Below are 24,648 nucleotides of genomic sequence, written 5' to 3' on the forward strand. Positions count from 1 at the left end.
AGGACAACACTCAACATAGCTAATTATTAGAGAAATACAATTGGGTATCACCTCACACTGGTCAGGATGGCCATCATCAAAATGTCTACAAGTAATAAATGTTGGAGAGGGTGTGGAGAAAAGGGAACCCGCCTACATTGTTGGTGGGAATGTATATTGGTACAACCATTATGGAAAACAGTATGGAGGTTCCTTAAAAAGCTAAAATTAGAACTACCATGTGACCCAGCAATTCCACTCCTGGGCATATATCCAGAGCATAATTCAAAAGGACACCTGCACCCCAATGTTCATAGCAGCACTATATACAATAGCCAAGACAAGGAAGCAACCTAAATGTCCATGCAGAGGAATGGATAAAGATGTATATATGTGGTACATATATACAATGGAATATCACTCAGCCATAAAAAAGAATGAAATAATGTCATTTGCAGCAACATGAGTGGACCTAGAGATTATCATACTAAGTGAAGTAAGCCAGAGAAAGACAGATATTATATGATATCATTTATATGTGGAACCTTAAAAAATAATGCAAGTGAACTTATTTACAAAACAGAAACATACAGACTTCAGAAACAAACTTATGGCTACCAAAGGGGAAAGGTGGGGAGGGAGAGGGATAAATTAGGAGTTTGGGATTAACATATACATACTACTAATCTATAAAATAACCAACAAGGACCTACTGTATAGCACAGGGAACTCTACTCAATATTCTGTAATAACCTATACAGGAAAAGAATCTGAAAAAGAATAGATACACATAGCTGAATCACTTTGCTGTATACTTAAAACTAACACAACATTGTAAAACAATTGTACTCCAATATGAAATAAAAATTAATTTAAAAAAGCCCAGGACAAACCAGTCCCAAAGAAGACGTAGCCTCATCATCAAAGGGGAGACATCAAGGCCAGCAGAGGTGGGCAGGGTTGCTGCAGGGAAGCAAGATTCTCTAATTGGCTGCACACAAAGCCTTAAGAGAAAGAGGGATGCTGTTCTGGGGTTTTGGAAACAGACACACACTCCAGCCCAGATTTCTTTCCCTCTTCCCGTTCCTTTTAATCTAACTTTCCTGTGAGTGAGTCCTGGGAACTTGTATGAGCATCGCTTGGATTCCTTACAAGTCAGGGTTGATCAAACAACGGGCTCTCTGACATTTGATGCTGTGGACATCCAAGGCTCTGAGAGCCGACGTCTCGTTCTCTCCTGGCATCCTGACAGCAGCCCCAGTGCCTTCAGCCCCATGGTTCCCAGCAGTTAGTCATTTGTCAGCATCAGCCTCAGCCATTTACTGCACCAACACAAATCAGCCCAGCCACTTCTGTTGCAGGAGTAGAGGCTCTCATGGCTAGAGAGTAAAGATCTCTACCCTACTCAGGGAGTAGAGGCAACAAAAGGTGTCCAGCATCAAGAGGGCTGAGGCGCAAAGCAGTTACCCTGATCAAAGCCTGAGAGAGTGGGAAGATGCTCTCCAGAATTCTGGGATGGTGTTCTCAAGCTAAGGACAGAGGGACTGGGAGGGACTGGTCTTTAGCACCAAGTGCAGAGAAAAGTCAAGAAAGATGAGAATGGAGAAGTCTGTTGGATTTGACAGCGAGGGGCCATTGCCGACCTTGGCCTGATCAAAGGAGTCAAGGCAGACTGTAGTAGTTAGAGAAGCTCGTGGATGGTAAAGAAAAAAGAAAAAAAATCACCAGCATAGGAGACTCAGTAAGCCAGGAGGTCAGTGCACATCTCTGCATCTGCAAACGCTGCCTGTGTTCTAGCCTCTGCCCAGTTAGCTGCTATGAAATGGGATCCACCATGGGGATGCCATGTAAGGAGCGTCAGCATGTAGGCTGCTGCCTCCTGCCATCTCTCTCCATCCCCTTCCTGACCTCTCTCACCAGCTGCCTTGATCCGTGAACTCCAGGAGGCTCATTGCTGTAGCTGCAAAGTCACCACATTAACGGACCTGGCCCACGTAGATCCTGTGATTATTGATCTTTCCAGGTTATTTCTACACTGGTGCAGCCTTAATTCATACAACAATGATTTTATCATCATCATCATAATTTGTTGGTGGTGATAGTAACCACTAGCTGTGTTTTAAGGCAAATTAACTTCTCAGAGTGAATGTCTTCTTCAGTAAACTGGGAATACTAGTGCATATGTCATAGGTTACAGTGATTCAAGGAGTAATGCCCATAAAGAGCCTGGCACAGTGCTTGATATTGAATACATTGAAGAAACAAGCACTTTTGAGTACCATTTATTGACCACCTGCAATGTACCAGGAGTTTTCTAAGAAATTCAGTTCCCCTGAATCCTATATGCTTTCTTATTTCCAAAGCTTGCAAATACCTTGAACCCCCTTCTCTTGACGGGCTAACTCCTGCTTCTTAGAACACAGCTCAATCAATAACATTTTTCTACAGAACTAGAACAAAAAATCTTAAAATTTATGAGGAAACACAAAAGACCCCAAATAGCCAAAGCAATCCTGAGAAAGGAAAACAAAGCTGGAAGAATCAGACTGCCTGTCTTCAGACTATACTATAAGGCTGCAGTAATCAAAACAGTATATGGTACTGGCACAAAAAACAAATATAGATTTATGGAACAGGATAGAGAGCCCAGAAATAAACTCACACACCTATGGTCAGTTAATCTACAACAAAGGAGACAAGAATATACAGTGGAGAAAAGACAGTCTCTTCAATGAGTGGTGCTGGGAGAACTGGACAGCTACATGTAAAAGAATGAAATTAGAATATTTCCTAACACCACACACAAAAATAAATTTGAAATGGATCCAAGACCTAAATGTAAGGCCAGGCACTATAAAACTCTTAGAGAAAAACATAGGCAGAACACTCTTTGACATAAATTGCAGCAGTATCTTTTTTGATCTACCTTCTATAGTAATGACAATAAAAACAAAAATAAACAAATGGGACCTAATTAAACTTAAAAGCTTCTGCACAGCAAAGGAAACCATAAACAAAACAAGAAGACAATCCACAGAATGGGAGAAAATATTTGCAAATGAAGCAACTGACAAGGGATTAATCTCCAAAATACACAAACAGCTCCTGCAGCTCTATGTCAAAAATACAAACAAGCCAATTGAAAAATGAGCAGAAGAGCTAAATAGACATTTCTCCAAAGAAAACATACAGATGGCCAACAGGCACATTAAAAAATGCTCAACATCACTGTCAGAGAAATGCAAATCAAAACTGCAATAAGGTATCACCTCACACAGGTTAGAATAGCCATCGTCAAAAAGTCAACAAACAATAAATGCAGAAGAGGGTGTGGAGAAAAGGGAACCCTGCTAACTGTTGGTGGGAATGTAAATTGGTACTATGGAGAACAGTATGGAGGTTCCTTAAAAATCTAAAAATAGAACTACCATATGATCCAGCAATCCCACTCTGGGGCACATATCCAGAGAAAACCATAGTTCAAAAAGATACATGCACCCTAGTGTTCACTGCTGAACTACCTGCAATAGCCAAGACATGGATGCAATCTAAATGTCCATCAACAGATGAATGGATAAAGAAGATGTGCTATATATAGCAATGGTATATTACTCAGCCGTAAAAAAGAATGAAATAATGCTATTTGCAGCCACATAGATAGACCTAGAGATTATCATACTAAATGAAGTAAGCCAAAGACAAATATCATATGATATCACTCATGTGGAATCTAATTTTAAGAAAAGTTACAAATGAACTTAGTTTCAAAACAAAAACAGACTTACAGATATCGAAAACAAACCTATGGTTTCCAAATGGGAAATGTTGGGGGGGGGCGTGGCCAGCAGGGGATAACTCAGTAGCTTGGGATGAACACACACACACTACTATATGTGAGATAGATAACCAACAAGGACCCACTGTATAATACAGGGAACTCTCCTCAATAATAACATATACGAGAAAAGAATCTAAAAAAGAATGAATATGTGTATATGTATAACGGAATCACTTTGCTGCTGTACACCTAAAACTAACAATCTTATAAAACTATACTCCAATAAAACCAAAAATTTTAAAAACTATCTTAACCCATCTATACATTTTAAGTGTATAGTTTAATGGCATTAAAAGTATATTCTCACTGTTTTGCAACCCTCATTCTTCTCCAGAATTCTTTGTACTGTCAAAACTGAAACTCTGTAACCATTAAATAAAACTACCCATTCCCTCCCTGCTCAGTGCCTAATAATCTTTAATATACTTTCTGTCTCTATGGGGAAAAAAAAAAAAAAAAAAAGGACACAGCTCAGTGATTAGAAGCTACACACCAGAGAGCCTACACTTCTGCCTTCCTCCCACCCTCCCTCCACTTTGGGCTCTATTAGGACACAGGTCATATCTGTTCAGTCAGCTCTGGACTCAATATCTCTGTCTGGCTTTATAAATATTCACTAATTAATGAATATATTATCTTAGTTCTCTTAATAACCAAGCCTGTGAAGTATTATCATCAAGATAAGGAGAAAAAAAGCCCAGAGTTAAGAAATTTGCCCATGACTGCACAATTAGGGAAGTGGTGTTGAGATAGAATCTGCATCGTCTGATGTAGAAGATCCTGCCCTCTCTCTTAGCATACAGCCTGTCTTCAAACTGGCATCCCCTGAGAGATACCCAGCCCTCACATGTGTTGAAAATCATTTTAGTTGGCTCCACTTGAAATATCAGAATATCTGACCATCCCATAAGGCAGCACCTGTAACCCTATTACACCAAGGTCCTCGTAATTGATCTCGCAGGTGACACTGCGCTCAACACAGCAGCAGAATGATTCTTTCAATACAGAAAACAGTTCCTCTCAGAGTTCCCTGGTGGCTCCCCATCTCACTGAGTAAAATCTCAGGACTTCTGTATTAGTTTCCTGTTGTTGCTATAAGGATGCTGAAAAGGGTTTTGTGAGGACTAAAGTCAAGGTGTTGACAGGGCTGCTCTCTGGAGGCTCTAGGGGAGAATCTGTTTTCTCACTGCCTGGAGGCCACCCACATTCTTTGGCTTGTGGCTGCATCACTCCAGCCTCTGCTTTCATTATCGCATCACCTTCTCTGACTCTTGACTCTCTTACCTCCCTTTTATAAGGAGCCTCACTGTTACATTGAACCCATCTGAATAACCCAGGATAACTTTCCCATCTCAGCATCCTTAGTCACATCTGCAGAGTCCCTTTTGCCATGTGAGGTAACGTATCTGCAGGTTCCTGGGATTAGGAGGTGGCTGTCTTTGGGTGGGGGGAGGGGAGCAGAACTGTTTGCCCACCACACCCTTCAGTTCTCTGTAAGGTTCTATGTGATCTGCAGCACCTTCTCCCTCCCCCATGGCCACTCTGGTCCCCTTTCTAGGTACCTTCTCTGTTCCTTACTGTGCTCTTGTCATTAGGTCCTTGGCACTGGCTATTTCCATAACCCAGAAAGCTCTTACCCCAGATCACCACAAGGCACGCTCCCTCACCTACTCCAGGTTTGTTTAAATATCCCCTTCTCCATGACGCCTGCCTGAACCACCCTATTTAAAATTACACCCCATTCCCCACCTCTGGCATTCCTAACAGTCCTCACCCAGCTCCATTCTCTCTCCGTGATTCTCGCTTTCCAACATAGGGTGCACTTCGCACCCACTGCAATGCCAGCTCCACGAGGGCAGGGGTTTCTGCTGTTCTGGTCACCAGTGTATCCCAGGTGCCTTCAGCAGTGCCTGGCACCAAGCAGAACGAGCAGGGAAATGAACCAATGAAAGAGCAAAGTGGGGACCCGTCCAGGGTGGGAGCCAGGCTTTGTGGGCGTGGTCAGGCCGGCCTGAGAAGAGCGGCAGGCGCTCGTGCGGACGGCTGATGGCGAGCGCACATCAGTGCCAGTCGTCTGTCAGGCGTGGATGAAACACTTTACGTATAGGAACGCATTCAGTCCTCACAATCACCCTCTGAGGTGAATGCTGTAATCACCATCCCCATCTTTACAGACAGAAACTGTGGAACAAAGAGCTTAAGTAATCAGCCGTGATGCAAACCTAAGCCTCCCAGCCTCGGCGCCGTCATCTTCACCGCTGATGAGGTGACGTCATTAGGCCCACACAGTGCATCCCTGTTTCTTATTTCTCTGAGACACGTCCACATAATCTCTTCCTGCCAGGAACCTGGGCTGTTTTCCTGGTGACAGAGACCTGCCTCTAGGGCAAAGGATGGGGGGGGCGGAGAGAGAGAGAGAGTGTGTGTGCGCGTGCGCGTGTGTGTGCGCGCGTGTGTGCACGCGCACGCAGTCAGCAGCCAGGATCAGTCTTGGAGTTTGGTCATTTTCAGTACCAGGAAGCCCATCTACCTAACAGTCTACCCTTTCGTGGTGTTTCTTCGGCTTAATGCTAAGCCCCATGAAAGCCTGCAGTCTCTGCCCACCTCCAGCCCCTCAACTGGCTCAGGAGGCCTTGCTACTCACCTTCACTCCCCACTGGTTACCAGTTTCGCCAAGTGGGGGCAAAAAAGGCTATGAACTATGTGCGCATTTGAGTAAATTAACACGAGAGGGTGAGGGAAAAAGATGCCCAGGAGAGGAGATGGGAGACTTGGTAAATACACACCACCCAGCTCATAGTTTTCTATCAGGTCAGCTCTGCCAGACTGGAAGGGATGAATTCACTCTGTTAGAAACACCTGAATTGTTTTTGACATGAAGAAGAACTCGGGGAGCTGGCTGGAGACTGAAATCGAATAAACACTGTTTCCACAGACAAGCAGGCTGGCGAGCCAGAAATCTGTCCTGGTTGTGGGCAGTTCATGGCCTTTTCTGACCCCTCTTCCCTCGCACTTTCTCTCGCACCAGGCCCGCCGGGAAGAGGGACACGAGCTCGTTTGTTACTCAGTTGTTCTAAGTCAGGCACGTGTGAGGCTCTACAGTGATTATTTCGTCCTCACAGCAGTTCTGATTGATAAGTGTTATCTCCACGTCACAGGTAGGGAGCCTGTGACTACACTGTCCCCAAGTTCATAGGAGGGTGGCAGGCAGGACCTGAACCCGGTGCTGGCAGCCTCCAAGTCACTGTGTTTGCCGTGCTCTCCGTTATACCAGCAGGGTTCTGAATTACTTCTGTAGATACCTAAGGTGTCTTTTAAGAGTTCTGCAGTCCAAAAATGTTGTCGTAGGTTTGGGAATATTTTTGAAGGGGTTGTGGATGAGGATAAGCGGATCAATCAGAATTCTTCAGAAAAACAGAGCGTAGGATGGTTAGATGACGGGTAGTGATTTTAAGGAATTGTGATAACTGGCGAGTCTGAAATCCAAACGGTAGGCTAGAAGCTCAGGCAGGATTTCTGTGTCATAGTTTGGGGGCAGGATTCCTTCTTTCCCAGTAGAGCTCAGTTTTTGCTCTTAAGGCTTTCAACTGATTGGGTGAGGCCCACCCACACTCTCAAGGGGAAGAGCCTTTACTTACAGTCAGCTGATTCTGCATGTTCATCACATCCACAGAATACCTTCACAGCAACTTCTAGACCTACCTCGAGGGCAAAGGATGGAGTTATTATAGAAGCCACTTCTTGGAATAGAAGAAAATTCCCCCTCTCATGGCCCCTGTACATAGGGGCAGCTCTGGTTAGGACCCAGTGTTTGACCAACCAGCTGCGCACCACAGCCCAGCTTCATTGACACACAAAACTAACCATCAGGAGTGCTAACTATCATGTATTCAGCACCTCGTACATGCCAGGCACTGCACGAAGCACTTCCACATGCACCATGTGCTTTTTCTCATCAAAATATCTAACACGTGCATGAACTCTGAGATTCAGAAGGGTTCAAGTGATTTGCCCAAGAGGAGGGGTGGAGCCTCAGCTAGAAACCAAATTTGCCGGGTGACTACTGCACCAGACTGCCTTCCAGAATCTCCAGTTTGAATTCTCTAGATTAACCAGTCTCAGACGAATGATAGGACCTGGAGCTGCTCAGCTTATCCGAGCTGGCTTCAGAACACAGGTCTCCTGGTTCCCAGGTCAGCCGTCCCACCTCGCCTTCCTGCCGCTCTGCTCCTGGAAGATTCTGCACTGGAAACACTCCATGTCCTGCTGGACTTGCTTTCCAGGTAAAGGGTGGCTGCAGACCAGGCAACCCCAGGTGGTCAGCAGGCCCAGCCAAGGTAGGATGTGCGATCAGGACACAGGACAGGAAAGCCCAGGCTGCCATTACCATCTCGAGGAACAGATGTGCTCGGAGTCAGTGCCCCAAAACCACTTTGTTGCTGAAACAACTTCGTAATGAGACCCATTCAGGACATCGATATCAAAGCCTTCTTGAGCTGCGGCTGAAATGGACCTATCTCGTGACAAATCCATCTCCGTGGCGGTTTGTGTTTCAGCGAGATTAAAGGGAATTTGCAAAAAGCACTCCAGAATCTGAGGCACTCTGTGCAGAGGGAAAGAAGGTTTTCTAGGACTCAATTTTGTAGGGCATGTGGCTGACTGGGTCTGCTTACTCTGGGCCCTGCCATATATTGGTTGTTTGGTCACAAGCAACAGAAACCAATGCTAGGCACTTAATTAAAGTGAAAAGAAATCAAAGCGGGGAGAAAACTGTTGAGCGGTTTATCTTATGGAACCAAAGGAGGATTTGGAAAACCAATACTTGAGACCATAATTAACCCCAGACAGCTCTGGGCCCTTCCTCAGTAGAAGTTCAGAAACCTTGAGGGTGCTGCCTGATGTTAGTGCGGGTCAGCTCTGTGATCTCCAGTCTCTGTGTCTGTTCAGATTTCCAAGAGTGAGAAACTGATTTGCTCAGCCTAAGTATCTACCCCTGAACACCGGCCCTGGCCAGGGCTCCACGCGGAGCAGCAGGGCTCAGAGCTGCCCCTATGTACAGGGATCATGAGAGGGGGAATGACCTTCTATTCCAAGAAGTGGCTTCTGTAATAACCTTGACTGTAATAGTAATTTGGGGTTTATACAGAGACATCCACATTCATAGATCTCTATATCCATCATGTCTGTGTATACACGTTGCCATTCCCTTTGTAGCTCAGCCCTCCTAGCCTCCCACTCCATTTCCATAGCAATTGTATCTTCAAATAATTAGCTGCAGATGCAATCTTGAGCCCCAATGTAGAGATACTTGCCCTTGGGCTTTTATAGCATCCTGAGACATTTAAGACGAAGATGTTAGCACCAGGTGGGAAGAGACTTTGGATGTTTTTTCCTGTATTTCCAAGTGCCAAGCACAGTGCCTGGCACATAGTAGGTGCTTGGTGGTTGTTGAATGAATAGCAACTACCCGTCAGTGCTGGGGCATCTTCCCACCTCCCTCCAGGGGCTTCACCATCTTGATCCGAGGGTATTCTTTAGACCCATATGTCCCATGCCCAATACCCGTATCAGTAAATAAGGTACACCTTTCCTGGGGGAAAGGTGATGAGCCCCAGCTCTGCCCATGTCCAGTGTAGAGTTGGTAGGAAAGAGAATGCCTGGCCATTAGTAAGGGAACCTTGGGTGTTTGTATGAAGTCATTGCTCAGAGAGAGACAGAGAGGGATGCAGGCCAAAACAGGTTGACTCAGACCTCCGGTCCTCGAACCAGCTAAGTATAGCTCACCCAGGTTCTATCTTGCTGTCATCCTTTATGAATCTCCCCTGAAATAGTGACCTGAGGGCCATATTTCATTTGGTGTGTAGCTAACTTAAGCATAATTATAATTATAAAGAGTGAACTGCAAATGATATTCAGAGGATTCTCATGTCAACCTCCAGTCTATCTCAACCACCCCCTCTGCAATGGGAGCTGGTGAGGCCCCTTCACCAAGCGTGGTTTCTGAGACCTGCCCTTATCCTGAGCTGGTCCAGACTCCCCCTCATTTGTTGCTACCAAACCTGCTGCTGTTCTCCTTGGATTGCCCCTCTGTTCTTATCCCACTCTGGCCTGGGCTAACACTGTTACTTCCTTATAGGGTGACTGTTCTTTGCAGACCAGCCCTGGCCCCTGTATATGGACAGGCTCAGAGGTCTGTTCAGTGAAGTGACTTTAAGCAGTAAGCAATTTTATTGCTCTGGAGGGCTGCTGCTTCCAGTATTTTTGCAAAATGCCTTCAGTGCCTCGCATCACCCCAAGGGAGACTGCTTTCTCCATCTCCAAGATCATGAGCAGACAGCCCAGGCTTCCTCGACACCCAAGGGTCAGTGGTCTAAGCAGGAAGCCAGCATGAAGTACCAAAGCCATGGCCAAAGAGATGCTAGAAGATGAAGCCAGGAAATAGGACAGCACTGAAGTGTAGTAGGGACATTTGTCACTTCCAGCCTGCCGTGTGCCAAACAGTACTAGTTGGGCTTCCTTGGTGGCACAGTGGTTAAGAATCCGCCTGCCAATGCAGGGGACACAGGTTCGATCCCTGCTCCAGGAAGATCCCACATGCCACGGAGCAACTAAGCCCATGTGCCAAAAAAACAAACAAACAAACAGTACTAGTATTTCTATTACCTTGTCCCAGCTCCACAGCAGCTCAGGAGGGAGATATTATTGCCCCATTTTAGGGAGGAACCTGAGGTCATGAGCACCTAAATTACTTGTACAATATGGCAAGACTCTTAAAGTGGCAGAGCCAGGATTTAAATCCTGTGTTCATTACAAGCCTCATGTGCCATGACCTATCTGGGCCTTTCTCTCTTTCTAACGTTGGCCACAGAGCTGGCCCATGGCAGACAAATCCAGAAGGCAGGAGCTGGGTCTCAGAGGAGCAGAAGGCCAGGCTCGAAGGCAGGAGTGAGGGAGAGGATGCAGGGTACCAGAGCCCTGGCGTAGTGGTTGCTGGCTGCATGGGGTGTGTCTGGCCAGTTTTGAAGGCTCAGAATCTGGAGGAATCAAAGGATTGAGGAGTCACAGAGATGGGACCCTCAAATGCACAGCTGGTGATCATCTCATCAGCTTTATGTCCAGCTCTCCTGTGGCCGTGTGTGCTGGGAGTGTGTGGGCAGCCCCACGGACCCAGCAAGCAGGCTGGTCTCCAGACCCAGTGAGCCCTGGACCCTTGGCTTCTGCACTTAGCTCTGACAGGGGCACACAGTGTGGAGTGAGGGAGGATCCCCAGCCTCTCCGTCACTCTCCAGGAAGACTCTGCTCTCTGGCCCAAAGACAGCAGAGCTCCCGAGTGGCCTTGGACCAGCTGCCTGGCCTCCCCGGGGCCTCGGATCCCCCATCTTTAATCCGAGAGGCTGACCCCGCCCTGTGCCAGCCACCTCTGCCACCCTCGCAGGGGGAAGCCCCTGCCTGGCATCACAGGGACCCTGTCTCTCTCCCTGCCCTCTCTCTCTAGGAAGTCTGTCATCCAGCTCGACCTCGCCAACACCAAGAAGGCAATGATCGTCCCCGCGTTCGAGACGCTGCGCTACCGGCTCTCATTCCCCAAGTCGAAGGCAGAGTTGCTGTCCATGCTGGACATGGGGACCCTCTTCACGTTCAGGTGCGTGGCTCTCACTGCCGCCCCCTGGTGGAGGGCGAGCCTGAAGCCCTTCTTGCTCCTGGGAACCCCGGTGCCAGAGCGGCTGGCCCAGATGTTTGTCGCTGGCGTTAGACCCATTCTAAAACCAAAAAGAGCACCGCTGTCCCCAAGCTGTGTGCTTGGAATCGTCTCTCTCTTCCCATGTGCCATGTGAGTTTTGTACGTGTGTGATCGACCTGTGTGTCCAGATGGCAGGACAGGAAGGCTGGGCAAGGCAGTCAGCTTATTTCTTTTTCTGCTTTACTCCGTTTAAGTTCCGCTCCTGTCTCCCGACTCTGAGTCCTTCCTTTGGTTTGGTTGTCCATTCACTCACTCGGTAAGTGTGTTTCGTCACGTGATTGCCATGGTGACCGTCTCCCTTTTTCTTTTTTGTGAGCGGTCTGTTCCCCAAGGTCCTCGGGCCTGGGATAGGCAGCAGTAGCTTCAACCACTAAAGTCATCAAGGTGACTCCAAGGTCAGATGCAGCAGGTGTGGCAGCTGCCTTGTTCTGTTGGCCAAGTGACAGTTTCAAAGAAACCCCTCATTTCCCTGATTTCCTAGACCCCTAAGTCCTGCAGAAACATCGCAGTGGAGCGACCCTCCCACCTGTCCAAAGGGCCCAGGGAGTCTGCAGGATGGCACAGGTGCAGGTGGCTTCTGTCTCCTGGGGACAGGCTGCAGCATTAAGGGTAGCGCCCCTGGCGGGGAGGAGGAGTCCTGCTTGGTCTCTTGACAGAGCAGTTGGAAGGAGAGAGCCATGTCTTCCATCTGCTCCCATTTTAAAGAGAGACCTCCCTTTTGAACAATGTAAGAATGGCCAACACTTCTTTGAGCTAAAAAATATACATTTCTAGGCAATCTAAATTTTATTGGCAAGAACATAATAATAAGTTAGGTTTTCATACCACTGTTAAGTTACTGGAAGTTTCTGGAAGGTTTTCTCAAACAAATATTTTGTGGAATAATTTTATGAGATAGGTTATTCGTGCACCAGTTCAGAGATGCTCCCTTTTCATCTTTTATACAGGTAAAGCAACTGAGGAGTGCAGGGGTCAGGACTCAAACTCTAGCCTTCTCCCTCCAGAAGTCTGGAATGTGGCCTCAAAGAGTTAATAACCCCACTAACCAATCCTCCTTTGTTTTCGAAAAGAAGTAAAACTACCATTTATTGAGTGCTTAACATGAGCCAGGCACTGCAATCAGCACCTTTAATCCTCACAGCAAATCCATGAGGCAGATATGTTGTCCTCATTTTACAGATAAAGAAACTGAGGCTCTGAGAGGTTACATAACTTTCCAGGTCACAGCCAGGACGTGACAGAGCCCAGATTCAGCCCAGGTCTGAGGAACTACACAGCGTATGCTCTTAACCAAAGTACCATCAGACCACTGATCGTCTTGAATTTTCTTACAGTGTTTGAAGATGCATGCAAAATAGGGACTCTAGGGACTTTCCTGGTGGTCCAGCAATTAAGACTCCACACTTCCAATGCGGGGGGTGTGGGTTCGATCCCTGGTTGGGGAACTAAGATCCCACATGCCATGTAGTGCAGCCCAAAAAAAAAAAGACTCTAGACACCATAGCCTGATGGCTGACCACCTGGAAAATTTCCAAGGCATCCTTCTTTCCAGCTCCATCCCCAGGTTATTTAAGAACTCATTTCAAGGCCAAGTCCGTGGGCCTGAGAGCTGGGGTTTGACCTGCTGTGTTTGTGATTACTGCTCTGGCCAACAGCTTGTAAGCCACCATGCCAAGTGCTAAATTACAGACCTTCCCTCCGAGAAATTGCTTTTGTCACCTTCCCTCCAAATGATGAACTCTTAAGCCTCCTAGCAGCTGAAACTTACTCCCCACCACGCCTGGAATGAGAAATCACCCACCCACCTATACGTCCATCCTCCAGGGCAGCGGTTCTGAGTGTGGTCTCTGGACCGCTAGCACCAGCATCCCCTGGGAACTTGTTAGAAACACCAAGTCCCAAGCCCCACCCCAGACCTACTGGATCAGAAACTCTGGGGGTGGAACCCAGCAATCTGTTAAAAAATAATCCTCCAGGGGATTCTGACACACACTCAAGTTGGAGAACCTCTGCGCAAAGCAAAGTGCCCCAAATCTCTATAAGCACCATCCCACAAGGTGTACCCAGGAAATCTCCCTCATCACTCTTTTTTGGAGGCTGATGTTGATGGTCTCAGAGAACACGTCCCGGAGACCAGTGCCTACTGTTCTGATAGTACGTTCCTTTGGGCATTTTCAGGCTGTGGCTTGTTTTAATTAATGGGAGGTTAACTGTAGCTTCACCATATTCTGGGCTGACCAGCCACTCAGTATGCTGTCAGTCTCCCAGGATGAGCCAGTGGGAGCTGCCTGCCCACCCAGGGGAACAGAACTGACCCAGCCATCCCTGCCCTTCCCCTCTCTTTTTCCTCTTTTAAACATGAGAATAGGCCAAGCATTTAGATTCTAAAAACAGAGGACAAATAAGATGGTTACTGGTTTCTCTGACAATAAGACCACTGAGTTTGACATATCTAGGCACAAACAAGGGGAAATACTGAGAATATCTCTATGGTTTGAGGATGTTACCATATATCAGACACTGCTCTAAGCACTTTGTATGCATAAATATACAAGATGATCATAAACCCACGAAGTAGGTGTTAATATTATTATTCTCTCTGTATTACTAAGGGAAGGAAACAAAGGTACAGAGGTGTGAGGTAACTTCTCTGTAACTGTTGCGTGACAGAACTCAAACCCAGACAGCCCCAGAATCCTTCTAGAACCAGTGTTTTTAACCACCTTGTTAAACTGCGTGTTAGGGAACTGGTGTGTATTAAATACCTCCTGTATACCAACACTGGGCCAAGCTCTTTATATTTTCTCATCTAAGCGTCTCAGCAGTTCAACGAGATAAGTGTTCTTCTTGCCAGTTGATACAAGAGGAAACTAAAGCCTAGTGTAAATGCTTTGCTGTATGAGGTCCTCAGCTGCTAAGCTACAGAGGTGGTGTTTGAACCGTGGTGCAGTGGCTGCACTGTGCCCTGCGCTGAACCTGATGCATGTTCACAGCCATCGTTGTGTGAGGCCAGCTCTGTCAAAGGTGTCAGGTGACAGGACTGCATGTTCAGCTAGTTCACAAATGGAAAATCACCTCCTTCCCGGCCTGATTTTTGGATTATTCCTGACAGCTCATAGTATCCCTCCCTTTTCACACACTGTTGAAGTGGCATTACTCAACCTTTCATTGTCCTTCTGTTCAAGTGACCTCTTTTTTGGTGGGAGTAGCTGAATCGCTGGAGCTGGAGGTTCAAGTGCCTGCCTTCTCCCAGCCTGGCAGTCTCACCCAATAGCACAATCTACTGAAAGGCCACCTTGGGCTTCCTAGGTGGCGCAGTGGTTAAGAATCCGCCTGCCAATGAAAGGCCACCTATCAGCCAGTGCCCATTCGACCACACTGGATGGTTCCCTGGGGGTCCGGGGGGCATCCAGCCTCAGTGTGAACCAGCAGAATCAGAAAGCAGTCCCATCCCTACCAGAAGAGCTCCACTGGCCACACTGAACACTCATTTAGGCCATACTTGCTTTACAGAGCCCTCCCTGAGATGGAGATGGAACCCAGGACTAGAAGCTCCTTTATCCCTACAGCTGAGCTGTCCAGTTCCCATACTTCCATCTTGCTCTCATTGTTGGAAGCTTTTCATTCTAGAATGTTCTTTTTCTTGGGCCCCATCTGCTGCTTCACTAGACTTTCAGCTTCCTGCCGTCTCTTTGTAGCTTCCAGAGACGTATCCCCGCCCCACTAACTGGCTTCTGTCTTAGATACCTCTCAGGTTTTTAGATTTCTCATTCATTCATTCATTTATTCAGCTTAGCGTACAGCCATTGACTACTTGCTCTAGATATAGGCCAGAGAGTGTGGTGATGGTGACTTGTAAGAGGGATAACCCAGCGTAGTGGTTAAAGGTCCCCGCCCTTGAACCAGGCTGCTTAGGTTTGAATCCCAGCTCCACCAGTGCTATTTGTAACTTGACACTGGGCATGTTATAAGAACTTAAAACTGTAGGGACTTCCCTGGTGGTGCAGTGGTTAAGAATCTGCCTGCCAGTTCAGGGGACACGGGTTCGATCCCTGGTCCAGGAAGATCTCACATCTTCGTTGCCATGGAGCAACTAAGTCCATGCGCCCCAACTACTGAGCCTGCGCTCTAGAGCCCACAAGGCACAACTGCTGAGCACACGCACCTAGAGCCCGTGCTCCGCCACATGACACAGCACTGCAATGAGAAGCCAGTGCACTGCAATGAAGAGTAGCCCCCCACTTGCCACAACTAGAGAAAGCCCGCGTGCAGCAAAGAAGACCCAACGCAGCCAAAAAATAAAGTAATATAAAATAAAGCTGTAGGTATAGCATGTACAATATAGCCAGTGTATAGTAAGTGCTTACTAAATATTAGCTTATCATTATTGTTGTGTGGTTGTATTCATTTCTTTGGCTATGTAACAAATTACCACAAGTTTTGAAGCTCAAAACAATACAAATTTATTATCTCACAGTCTCTGAGTGTCAGAATACAAGCATGGAATGGCTGGATTCTCTGCTCAGGGGCTCATTTGGCTGAAATGAAAGTGTGGGCGAGGCTACAGTTGTCCCTAGAGTGCGTGGTTCTCCTCCAGGCTCACTGGTTGCTAGCAGAATTCTTTCCTTGAGATTCTAAGACTGCCATGTGGCCCCCATAGGCAGTTCACACTTGGCTGTTTGCTTTCTTCCAGAACTCAGATCTAAAGGGTCACATGATTAGACCAGACCCGCCCCCACAATCTCCCTTGTAATTAATCTAAAGTCAACTGATTAGTAACCATAATTTCATCTACTAAAATCCCTTTCACCATATAATGTAGCATAATCACAGAGGTGATACCATATTCACAGGTTCTGCCTCAAGAGGGAGCACATTATACACTGGCAGGGTCACCAAGCGTCACCTCAGACCTCTGCCGTCCACAGTGATCTCTGGGAGGAATGACCCTATTACAAATTAACCTGCAGTTCCATATAAATGACAGAGCCATCCAGAAAGGCATGTACCCTTTCAGAGGGAAGGGTACATAGCCTCTTCATCAGTGAAGGATGTAGATAATGGACTATATTTGTTGCCGTAACAAAATACTGCAAACTGGGTGGCTTAAAATGACAGAAACTTATTCTCACCATTCTGCAAACCTGAAGTCCAAAATCAAGGTGTTGGTAGTTCCTTGCTTCTTCTGAAGGCTCTAGGGAAGATTTTTTTCTTGCCTCTTTCCAGCTTCTGGTGGTTGCCCGCAGTCCTTGGCGTTCCTTGGCTTGTAGGTGTATCACTTCAGTGTCTGCCTTTATCTTCAGGTGGTGCTCTTCTGTGTATCTCTGTATCCAGAATTTCCTCCTATAAGGACACCAGCCTTTGGATTAGAGCCTCCAGTAATCCACTATGACCTCTTCTTAACTTGATACATCTGCGAAGACCTTCTTTCTGAATAGGTCACATTCTTGGGCACTAGGGGTTAGGGCTTGAACACAGCTTTTGGAGGAGACAAAATTCAATCCACAGTAAGGTCTGTATCAGCATATAGCTGTTCGTCCTCCAAACCAGCAGCATTTGGAAAGCTCTGCTTCCTTCCCTCTGCTCAATGGCTTTTCTCCATGTGTCCCAGGTACCACGTCTGGACAAAAGGCCACGCACCCACAAACTTCGCCAAGTGGCGGACCGCCACCACGCCTTACCGGGTTGAGTGGGAGGCCGATTTCGAGCCATATGTTGTCGTGAGACGGGACTGCCCTGAGTACGACCGGAGGTTTGTGGGCTTTGGCTGGAACAAGGTGGCTCACATCATGGAACTGGATGCCCAGGTGAGACGAGCGGAACGTTATGGACCCGGTGCTGTCGGGGGAAGGGGAGGCCTGGATCTTAGAGTGGAAAGGGCCTTGGAGTTAAGGAGGCAGGGACCGGAGAAGGAACACAACACCTTCAGGGATCTAGAGTGAGGACATGACAGTACTCATTCTCAGGGCTGTTGATTCCCAAACCATTCCTCTTTCTTCTCCCCTTGGGTGACAGACAGTTGGGTTCCCAGCCAGGACTCAGGTACATGTGACTGTCCTGTGACAAACCATTTCACCCCCTCATCCTCATTCAACCCAGTGATGAACACAGGCAAATGATGACCAGTCATCACTCAGCCTGTGAGTCATGTAATTGACACAGAGCATTCTGGGAGTTCCATATAAATGACACAAAGCACGCAGCTAAGGAGCAGCTCTTCATCCCACCCGATAACTAAAAGAGTGACGATTTTCAGACTGTATTTAATCATGAAACCCTTTCATTCATTCAACTACTTACTGAGCACCTACTGCAAAAGAAATCTGCAGAATTCTAATAGGTTAAACCAGGGGTCTGCAAAGCTTTTCTCCAAAGGACCAGATAGTAAATTTGGGAGGCTTTGTGGAGCCTACAAGTTTCTTTTTCAACTACTCAACTCAGACACTGTAGTTCAGGGTGTGGCTGTGTTCCAATAAAACTATTTACAAAGACATGCAGCCATCCAGACACACCGCAGCTTGGCGACCCCTATGTCAGACACACAAAAACAAAGCTACTCTGGTTCCATTAGGAGAAGGATGCCTGGGTCCCTGAACCCCACGCTTTGGTCTCTTTGTATGCTATTCTCCAAGGCACTTCCTCTTGGAGCACAGTGTAAATACTTCTCAACAGGAGCGTCCTGAATTCAGAAAAAGCAACGGATGCTCAGTGCTGGCTGCCCTGAGTCACCTGGAGAACTTTCCAACCGTTGCAGTGTGTCTGAGAGTAGTCCCTGGTGATTTGAATAAACCTCTAGGGTTGCGAACCACTGATTTGGATAGAAGGTCACAGAATAGTGTCCATATTTAACGAAAGAGAGCATGACCTTTAGTGTCCTTTTTTTTCTTTTCCAATAATACTTGAAGGTGGTCCAGTGCTGTTCACAGACAGCAATGCTTAGTCTGCCTCAGCTTCTACTTGAAAGAAATGTCATAATATTCATGCATCTGGCAGTGTGGTGAGGTGAACTGGTTCAGTAAAGTTCATTTTTCCAGCACTGAGACCTGGGCTTTTAGACGATTTTGACAGAACTCTTGAAAAATTGTTGCGTATCTTCCTTGCTTTGCTAATAGCATGTGCCAAACATAATTTTACCCCTTCTAATGATTTAGGGAGATAATGAGCACACACCTGACAAGTAATCCAGCCACACCCATAGGGCTGGTGGGATCGGTAGGGCTCTTTGTCCCCACATGAAAAATCCCAGACAGCTAAGCTCTGGGAGCTCTTGCATTTGTTTTTCATGGTTTTTCTTACTCCTTCCTTACCATCAACTGTCATTTCTGGCTGTTGTCAGTATTCCTCCATTTGTAACAGCTACTTTCCCCCGTCTTGATGTTTCCCTTTCCACGTTTATTCTGATCTGCTCTGGGCTGGGAAGCTAGATGACCAAAGCGTATCAGACATCATGTCCAAAATCAGAGTTTGTAATTCCGAGTGCAGCTGCGCTGGTTCTCCTTTGAGTTACATGTCCTGAATTTATGTCACCTAGTTCAGCTATTTAGAGGCATTTTATTTTTTTATCTGAGTTTTTATCTATATTCTGCAAAATGGAGAGTACCATACAATGGGGTGACTTGGACTAAGGCTGTGTAGGTGAGAATTTTGGTTTTTCTTTGTTTTTTTGTTGGGGTTTTTTAAATTTTGTCTTTGAGAATTTTGTTCTCGATGAGCTTCAGTCCGGTGGAGCATTTTTTTCTTCATTCCTCTTTTGTCCCCTCTTTGGTACGAATCTGATGAGACTGTTAAATCCCATCAAACCCTATGAGAAATCACATACGCAGACATCACTTAATTGAGCTAGAGAATCTCCTGTGGCTTGTGTCATTCTAGAGCAAACACGTGGGTGTGTACTCATGTTTATCAGGAACTTTTTAGGGGCCATAAGCTCTGCCCAGCACTTTCCATACATTACTGGTCATCTCTCAAGGTGGGTATTATTACTTTCACTTTATAGGTGGGAAAACTAAGGCCCAGAGAAGCCGGGTAATGGGTCCAAGGTCACGGAGACAGCCCCGAACTGCCTGCCTCCACGTGGTGGTGCTGTCCATGGTGCTGCCGCACTCACTGGTGTCATTCAGCACGTATTCCCTGGCTTAGTCAAGCGGCCATCCGCTTGGGCGTGCACCACACATCACCGGGGGCTCTGCAGGTCTCACACTGCTCTTGTCTGATTCCAGGAGTATGAATTCATCGTGCTGCCCAACGCGTACATGATCCACATGCCTCACGCCCCCAGCTTCGACATTACCAAGTTCCGGTCCAACAAGCAATACCGCATCTGTCTCAAAACGCTGAAGGAAGAGTTTCAGCAGGACATGTCCCGCCGCTATGGCTTTGCTGCCCTCAAATATCTCACGGCCGAGAACAACAGCTAGCACCAAGAAGCCCAGCACGAGGAAGAGACGTTCTGCAGGGGGAGAGCCACTTGCTGTTCGGGGCCCAGCCTTCAAACTCAAATTGAGCATCGCTTTTTTTTTTTGGTTTGTTTTTATTTGTCTCTTTGGCCCCACAAAGCTGCCCTCACTACAGAGATCTGGGACAAGGATCCGGCCAATCCCTCTCTGGCCCATGACCCATCATTCCCAGAGCGTGGAAAAATAGCCCATCTACGCAGTCTCTCCAAGAATGGGACACGGAGGGTGAGAGGGAGCAAAGGGGTTACCCTCCTGCAAAGCCACACAACCAGGCAGGTCTTCAGGATGTTCTCAGTTTTTTTTTTTTTTTTTTTAAAAGGGAAGGCAGGGTGTGGGGGTTAGCTTTTATTCTGAAATAAAAGCAAAAATGTCTCTTCATCAGAGAAAACTTTCTTCTTTGCCCTGCAGTTTAACTGGGTATCCAGAAGGACGGCACACCAGTGATGGGAACTATTTGGGAAAACCCAATGGGGACATTGTACTTGGCAGGACCTGGAGGTGGGATTGGTTGGTTCTTTATCCTCAAGGTCACTCTTGTTTTGTTTTAGGGGATTTTGTTTATTTGTTTGTTTGGGGTCTGGGAATCCCAAATAGAAAACCTGATCCTTCAAGGCTATGAAGGAAAATCAGCTGTCTCAGCTGACATCCCTGTATCAGCAGTGGCCCACCAAGGAGGACAAGAGTCTTCAGCCAATATTTAAACATGGGTCCTTCTTTAGGATGGTCACCGAGGCCCCATGACCTTGAATTCCCTACTTTCCAGAATCCAGGGGCAAGGATGGGGACTGTGAAAATACAGAGACCAGCTGTGTTATAACCCGTCACGTTTTCTATTGGCAGCAACTGATTCATGGGGACAGGGCTGTAAAGGGACGGTTTCTGTGCACGTGAAAGGTACGAACCTCTCAGGTTTTTAGAAGAACTTTCATAATTCACTCAAGCCCAGTCCTGAAGATTCACAAGCCCGTTTGGAGACCTTCAGGAAGAATGTGTCGGGCTCCACTGTGTTCACATCCACTCCGCTGCAGCTGAGACGAGGTCATGACCTCAGGCTCCCTTGGGGACGCGTCCGAGGGTAGGCCAGTACCTTCACCGTTACACAGATGGAGGGGACACTGGACTTTTTACCCATTTTCTTGAATCTTCAATATTAATGTTGTGTTTACATTGATGAGAACAAGAGTCAGGGCCCTGCTCTCTGCCGGGCTGTTTGTATCAAGTTGCGGTGTGACCAGCAAACACTGCGTCAATAAACGAAGTACAGACTGTTTCTTCCCCGATCCCCTCCCACTCTTGTAAGGAGCTACCGGACACACCTCGGTGTAGAGAGCAAAGTCGATAAATGGCAACTTTACACTTTCCTTTCTCCCGTTGTGTTCACTTGAACCTCTTTTTTTCTCCTTGCCTGAGGTTAGATCTCACTTCATGCTCCAGCCTTCACAGCATTTTCACATTTTCCATTTAGCTCCTGTCTCGACACTGAAGCTAGATGTTTTAGGTACCAGATGTGGGCCAGCTAGGTAAATCGTGGCAATTGTCCTGGTAATCACGAAACACCACCGCAGCCAGATTTATGAGAGCCCCTCAGTGTGTTACATACTCAACTGCGTTCACTCAGATTTACTGAAAATTTTAGGAAAACTATTGGGACTAATCCTCACACAGATATACATGAGTTTGTGTGTGTGTATGTATATATCATATACATATATTACATATATAGCATTTGTTATTACAAGAGTTATACATGAATACTGTAAAAAGCGAAACATCACAAAAGTATTCAAAGTTCACGTTAAAGTTTCCTTCTCTGCTGGTATGTGGGAGCCAGCTCACAAGGACTTATTGCGCACATCTCTTTCCTACTCCTGTGTTCAGTAATATCACATTTGTAGCGTGAAATCATCCGTGGTTGGAGTATTTACACCATGGAAATCAGAAAACACCACAAATCAAGGCACCGCCACCCTGAGAGCCAGAAGTTAAACATCTACCAGCACACCACTGCTTTTTCCTCTCCCCTGAACACACGCACACAAGCACTCAAAATTTCATACGCTGGTAGCTCTAGTTCCTCAGTGTTGAAAATCAATTTTTAATTCCTTAAAGCCTTCTTTATTTTTTAAAATCTTTTCACGGCCCCCGAATCATGCCCCGCCACCTTGCTTTCATGTGCATTTCTGTGGGTATAGTTGTGACCATATAATTTATCATCCAAAGTGGGTCAGCTCTGAGAATGAAAGAAGGTGCTCATTACTTTGAGACAATAGGTATAAATTGGAGGGTGGTGTAGCTTCATGTACACTGAATTTATTAAAGCCAGAAACTGACACTCCACGCCAACGAGAAAATCCTATTTCACCAGAGAAAGGTGCCTGACACTCTGAAGCTAGTCTCACTGAAGGCTAGAGCTCAGATGTTGGCCAGTGCCGAAGTTCAGCACAGAGGCTGCCAACCCAGTGGAGGCTGAGGTCTGTAGAGCCAACAGCGTGAATTCCCAGAACTGACGTTGGGAGCAGCAGTACTTTGCGAGCCCCAGCTCAGGTGTGGGAGCTGCAGCCACTTGGGCAGAGGCAGTTGCTACAGATGTTGATTCCTTCGTATCAGTTCCCTAGGGGAAATCAAGCTTATACTTGGGGCACACTGATGTTTTTGTGCCTAAATAAGCCAATACCATCTTGGCTTTCAGCTGAGAGGAAAGAGAGTATTCTGTCATTTAGCCCCCATAATATTCAGTGTCTGAGAGAGCTGAGATTTATTGAGTAACCACTGTGAAAGGATGTTTGGCATGCATTAGCTCATTGAAGTCTTGCAGCAAAACAGCAAAGTGGATATTACTGTTTATCGGTGAGGAAACTGAGTGAGCTCTGAGAAATTAAGTAACTTCCCCAAATTCACAGTCTATGGCAGAATCAGAACTTAAACCCACACCTACTTTTTAAAATCCAAAGCCATGTGCTCGCTTCGGCAGCATATATACTAAAATCCAAAGCCACATAACCTGCAATGATGCTTTCTTCCCCAATTAAAAAAAGAAACATACTAAATATTGGCAAACAGGATTTGAACCTGTGGAAGATTATGAGATTCCTGGTCCTCTTCCGCCATCCATCCAATAACACACAGCCTAGACAGCAACCCCCACCTTGGATGCTCCAAATCTTGCCATGCTGAGGACTTTCTTAAAATTCATTTGAAAGAGATCTGGGCAGTTTATAACCGTATTTAGACAGCGGAGATCAACTCTAGGAGGGCAGCAATTGATTTGTCATATGCTGCTCCTGGGTTGTTTCCTAGATCACGTAGCACAGGTAGAGATGCTAAGTTTTAAGCCTCTCTTTGGACCTCATCAGCGTGCTGCTTCCAAGTGAGCTCTCCAAATGCACTGAGCTGATTTACAGAGGACGTATTTGCCGAGTTGACTAATAGCTTCTTTGTACCCCATCATGAAAGGACAGACCCTACTTTAATTCTGTTCATTTCAAAGACTCTACTGTCTTTGAGTTAAGGCTTCATTTGTGGTCACCAGGCCTTTAGGGAGCTCTGTGTTAGTGGAAGAAACGTGATTAAAATCCCCTCGCAGACACGGCTCCTGCACCCTCTTGGTGAAGATAACAAGAGCTACCATTTACTGAGCCAAGACTTCTATGGGAGTTGACACCGATGGGTCCTCACAGCAACATTATAATATCAGGAAGGTATCTATTATTATCCCTATCGCTTAGCTAATGGAACCGGCCCCGAGAGAAATTATGTGACTTACCCCAAGTCACACAGGGTGTTAATGGAGGCGCTGGAATTTGAATCCAAATCCTCTGACATCAGAAACCCATGTCTTCCCACTCTACACTGCTGTCTCCTCATACGATACTGAAATCATCTTGGCTGCCAGGCTTATCCAGTCATATCTTTGTGTAGTTCATAATGATATGCTTTTGTTTCCCCTTGCTTTTTTAATCCTAAGGGTTTATTTTCCAATTTAATGCCGTGAAAGTTTAGGAAAGTTAGTTATCTACCAAATGCATTCTAAGAAGTTTCAGAGCTGGAGAACCCAGTGTCGGGGATACCAGTCTTTGTTTTCATTCACTGAGCAGAAATGTTCTTAGTGAGTGTTCTCTAACTTCGAGGAATGATTGATGATCTGTGAAAGGGGACAGTGGGGGCACCACAAAGACAGAGGGTTTCTGATTGTGAATATTTGATGGATTTGGTCATTGGTTTATTCCAACACATTTGATAGTCTTCAGAGACACTGTCTCTGGAATGAAAGAACATCAGTCAGTGCCAGGAAAGTGTTTCCCACTTGGTTCCCAAGGTACCATCTGGTCCATGAGGCTGGGATGCTGTCACAAAATGATTGACAGGGCTTGCTCAGAGCAGACTTTTCAATAGATTCCTGGGTAAGTTATGCTGCTGTGGTTCCGAAAGAAGAAAGTCCGGGCTGTAGTGGCATCAGAATACTTTCATTGCCCTCTTTATCACTTCTGTATTCCACACAACTCAGCACCTACTCCGTGATGGGCACGTGAATGCAACGGTGAACCAGGCACCATCTATTTTCACATCCTGTAGAATTATCTAGTTAGCCAGAGAGTAAACAGACAATGCCAAGGTAAGTTTCACCATGTTACATT

At 46.4% G+C, this 24,648-nt stretch overlaps 1 protein-coding gene across 1 annotated transcript in view; it reads left to right on the forward strand.

The window, feature by feature from the left end:
• The window catches only part of LARGE1 (LARGE xylosyl- and glucuronyltransferase 1), a 558,406-nt gene extending 537,112 nt beyond the window's left edge, over positions 1 to 21,294 (forward strand). The window contains exons 13-15 of the mRNA XM_057740821.1: positions 11,313 to 11,459; positions 17,170 to 17,365; positions 19,778 to 21,294. Of these exons, the coding sequence (XP_057596804.1) occupies positions 11,313 to 11,459; positions 17,170 to 17,365; positions 19,778 to 19,975 (541 nt within the window). The 3' untranslated portion in view covers positions 19,976 to 21,294. The remainder of the gene's footprint in view (positions 1 to 11,312; positions 11,460 to 17,169; positions 17,366 to 19,777) is intronic.
• Positions 21,295 to 24,648: the final 3,354 nt, after the last annotated feature.

The sequence above is a fragment of the Hippopotamus amphibius genome, chromosome 7, assembly GCF_030028045.1.
Source record: "Hippopotamus amphibius kiboko isolate mHipAmp2 chromosome 7, mHipAmp2.hap2, whole genome shotgun sequence".
Lineage (NCBI taxonomy): Eukaryota > Metazoa > Chordata > Mammalia > Artiodactyla > Hippopotamidae > Hippopotamus > Hippopotamus amphibius.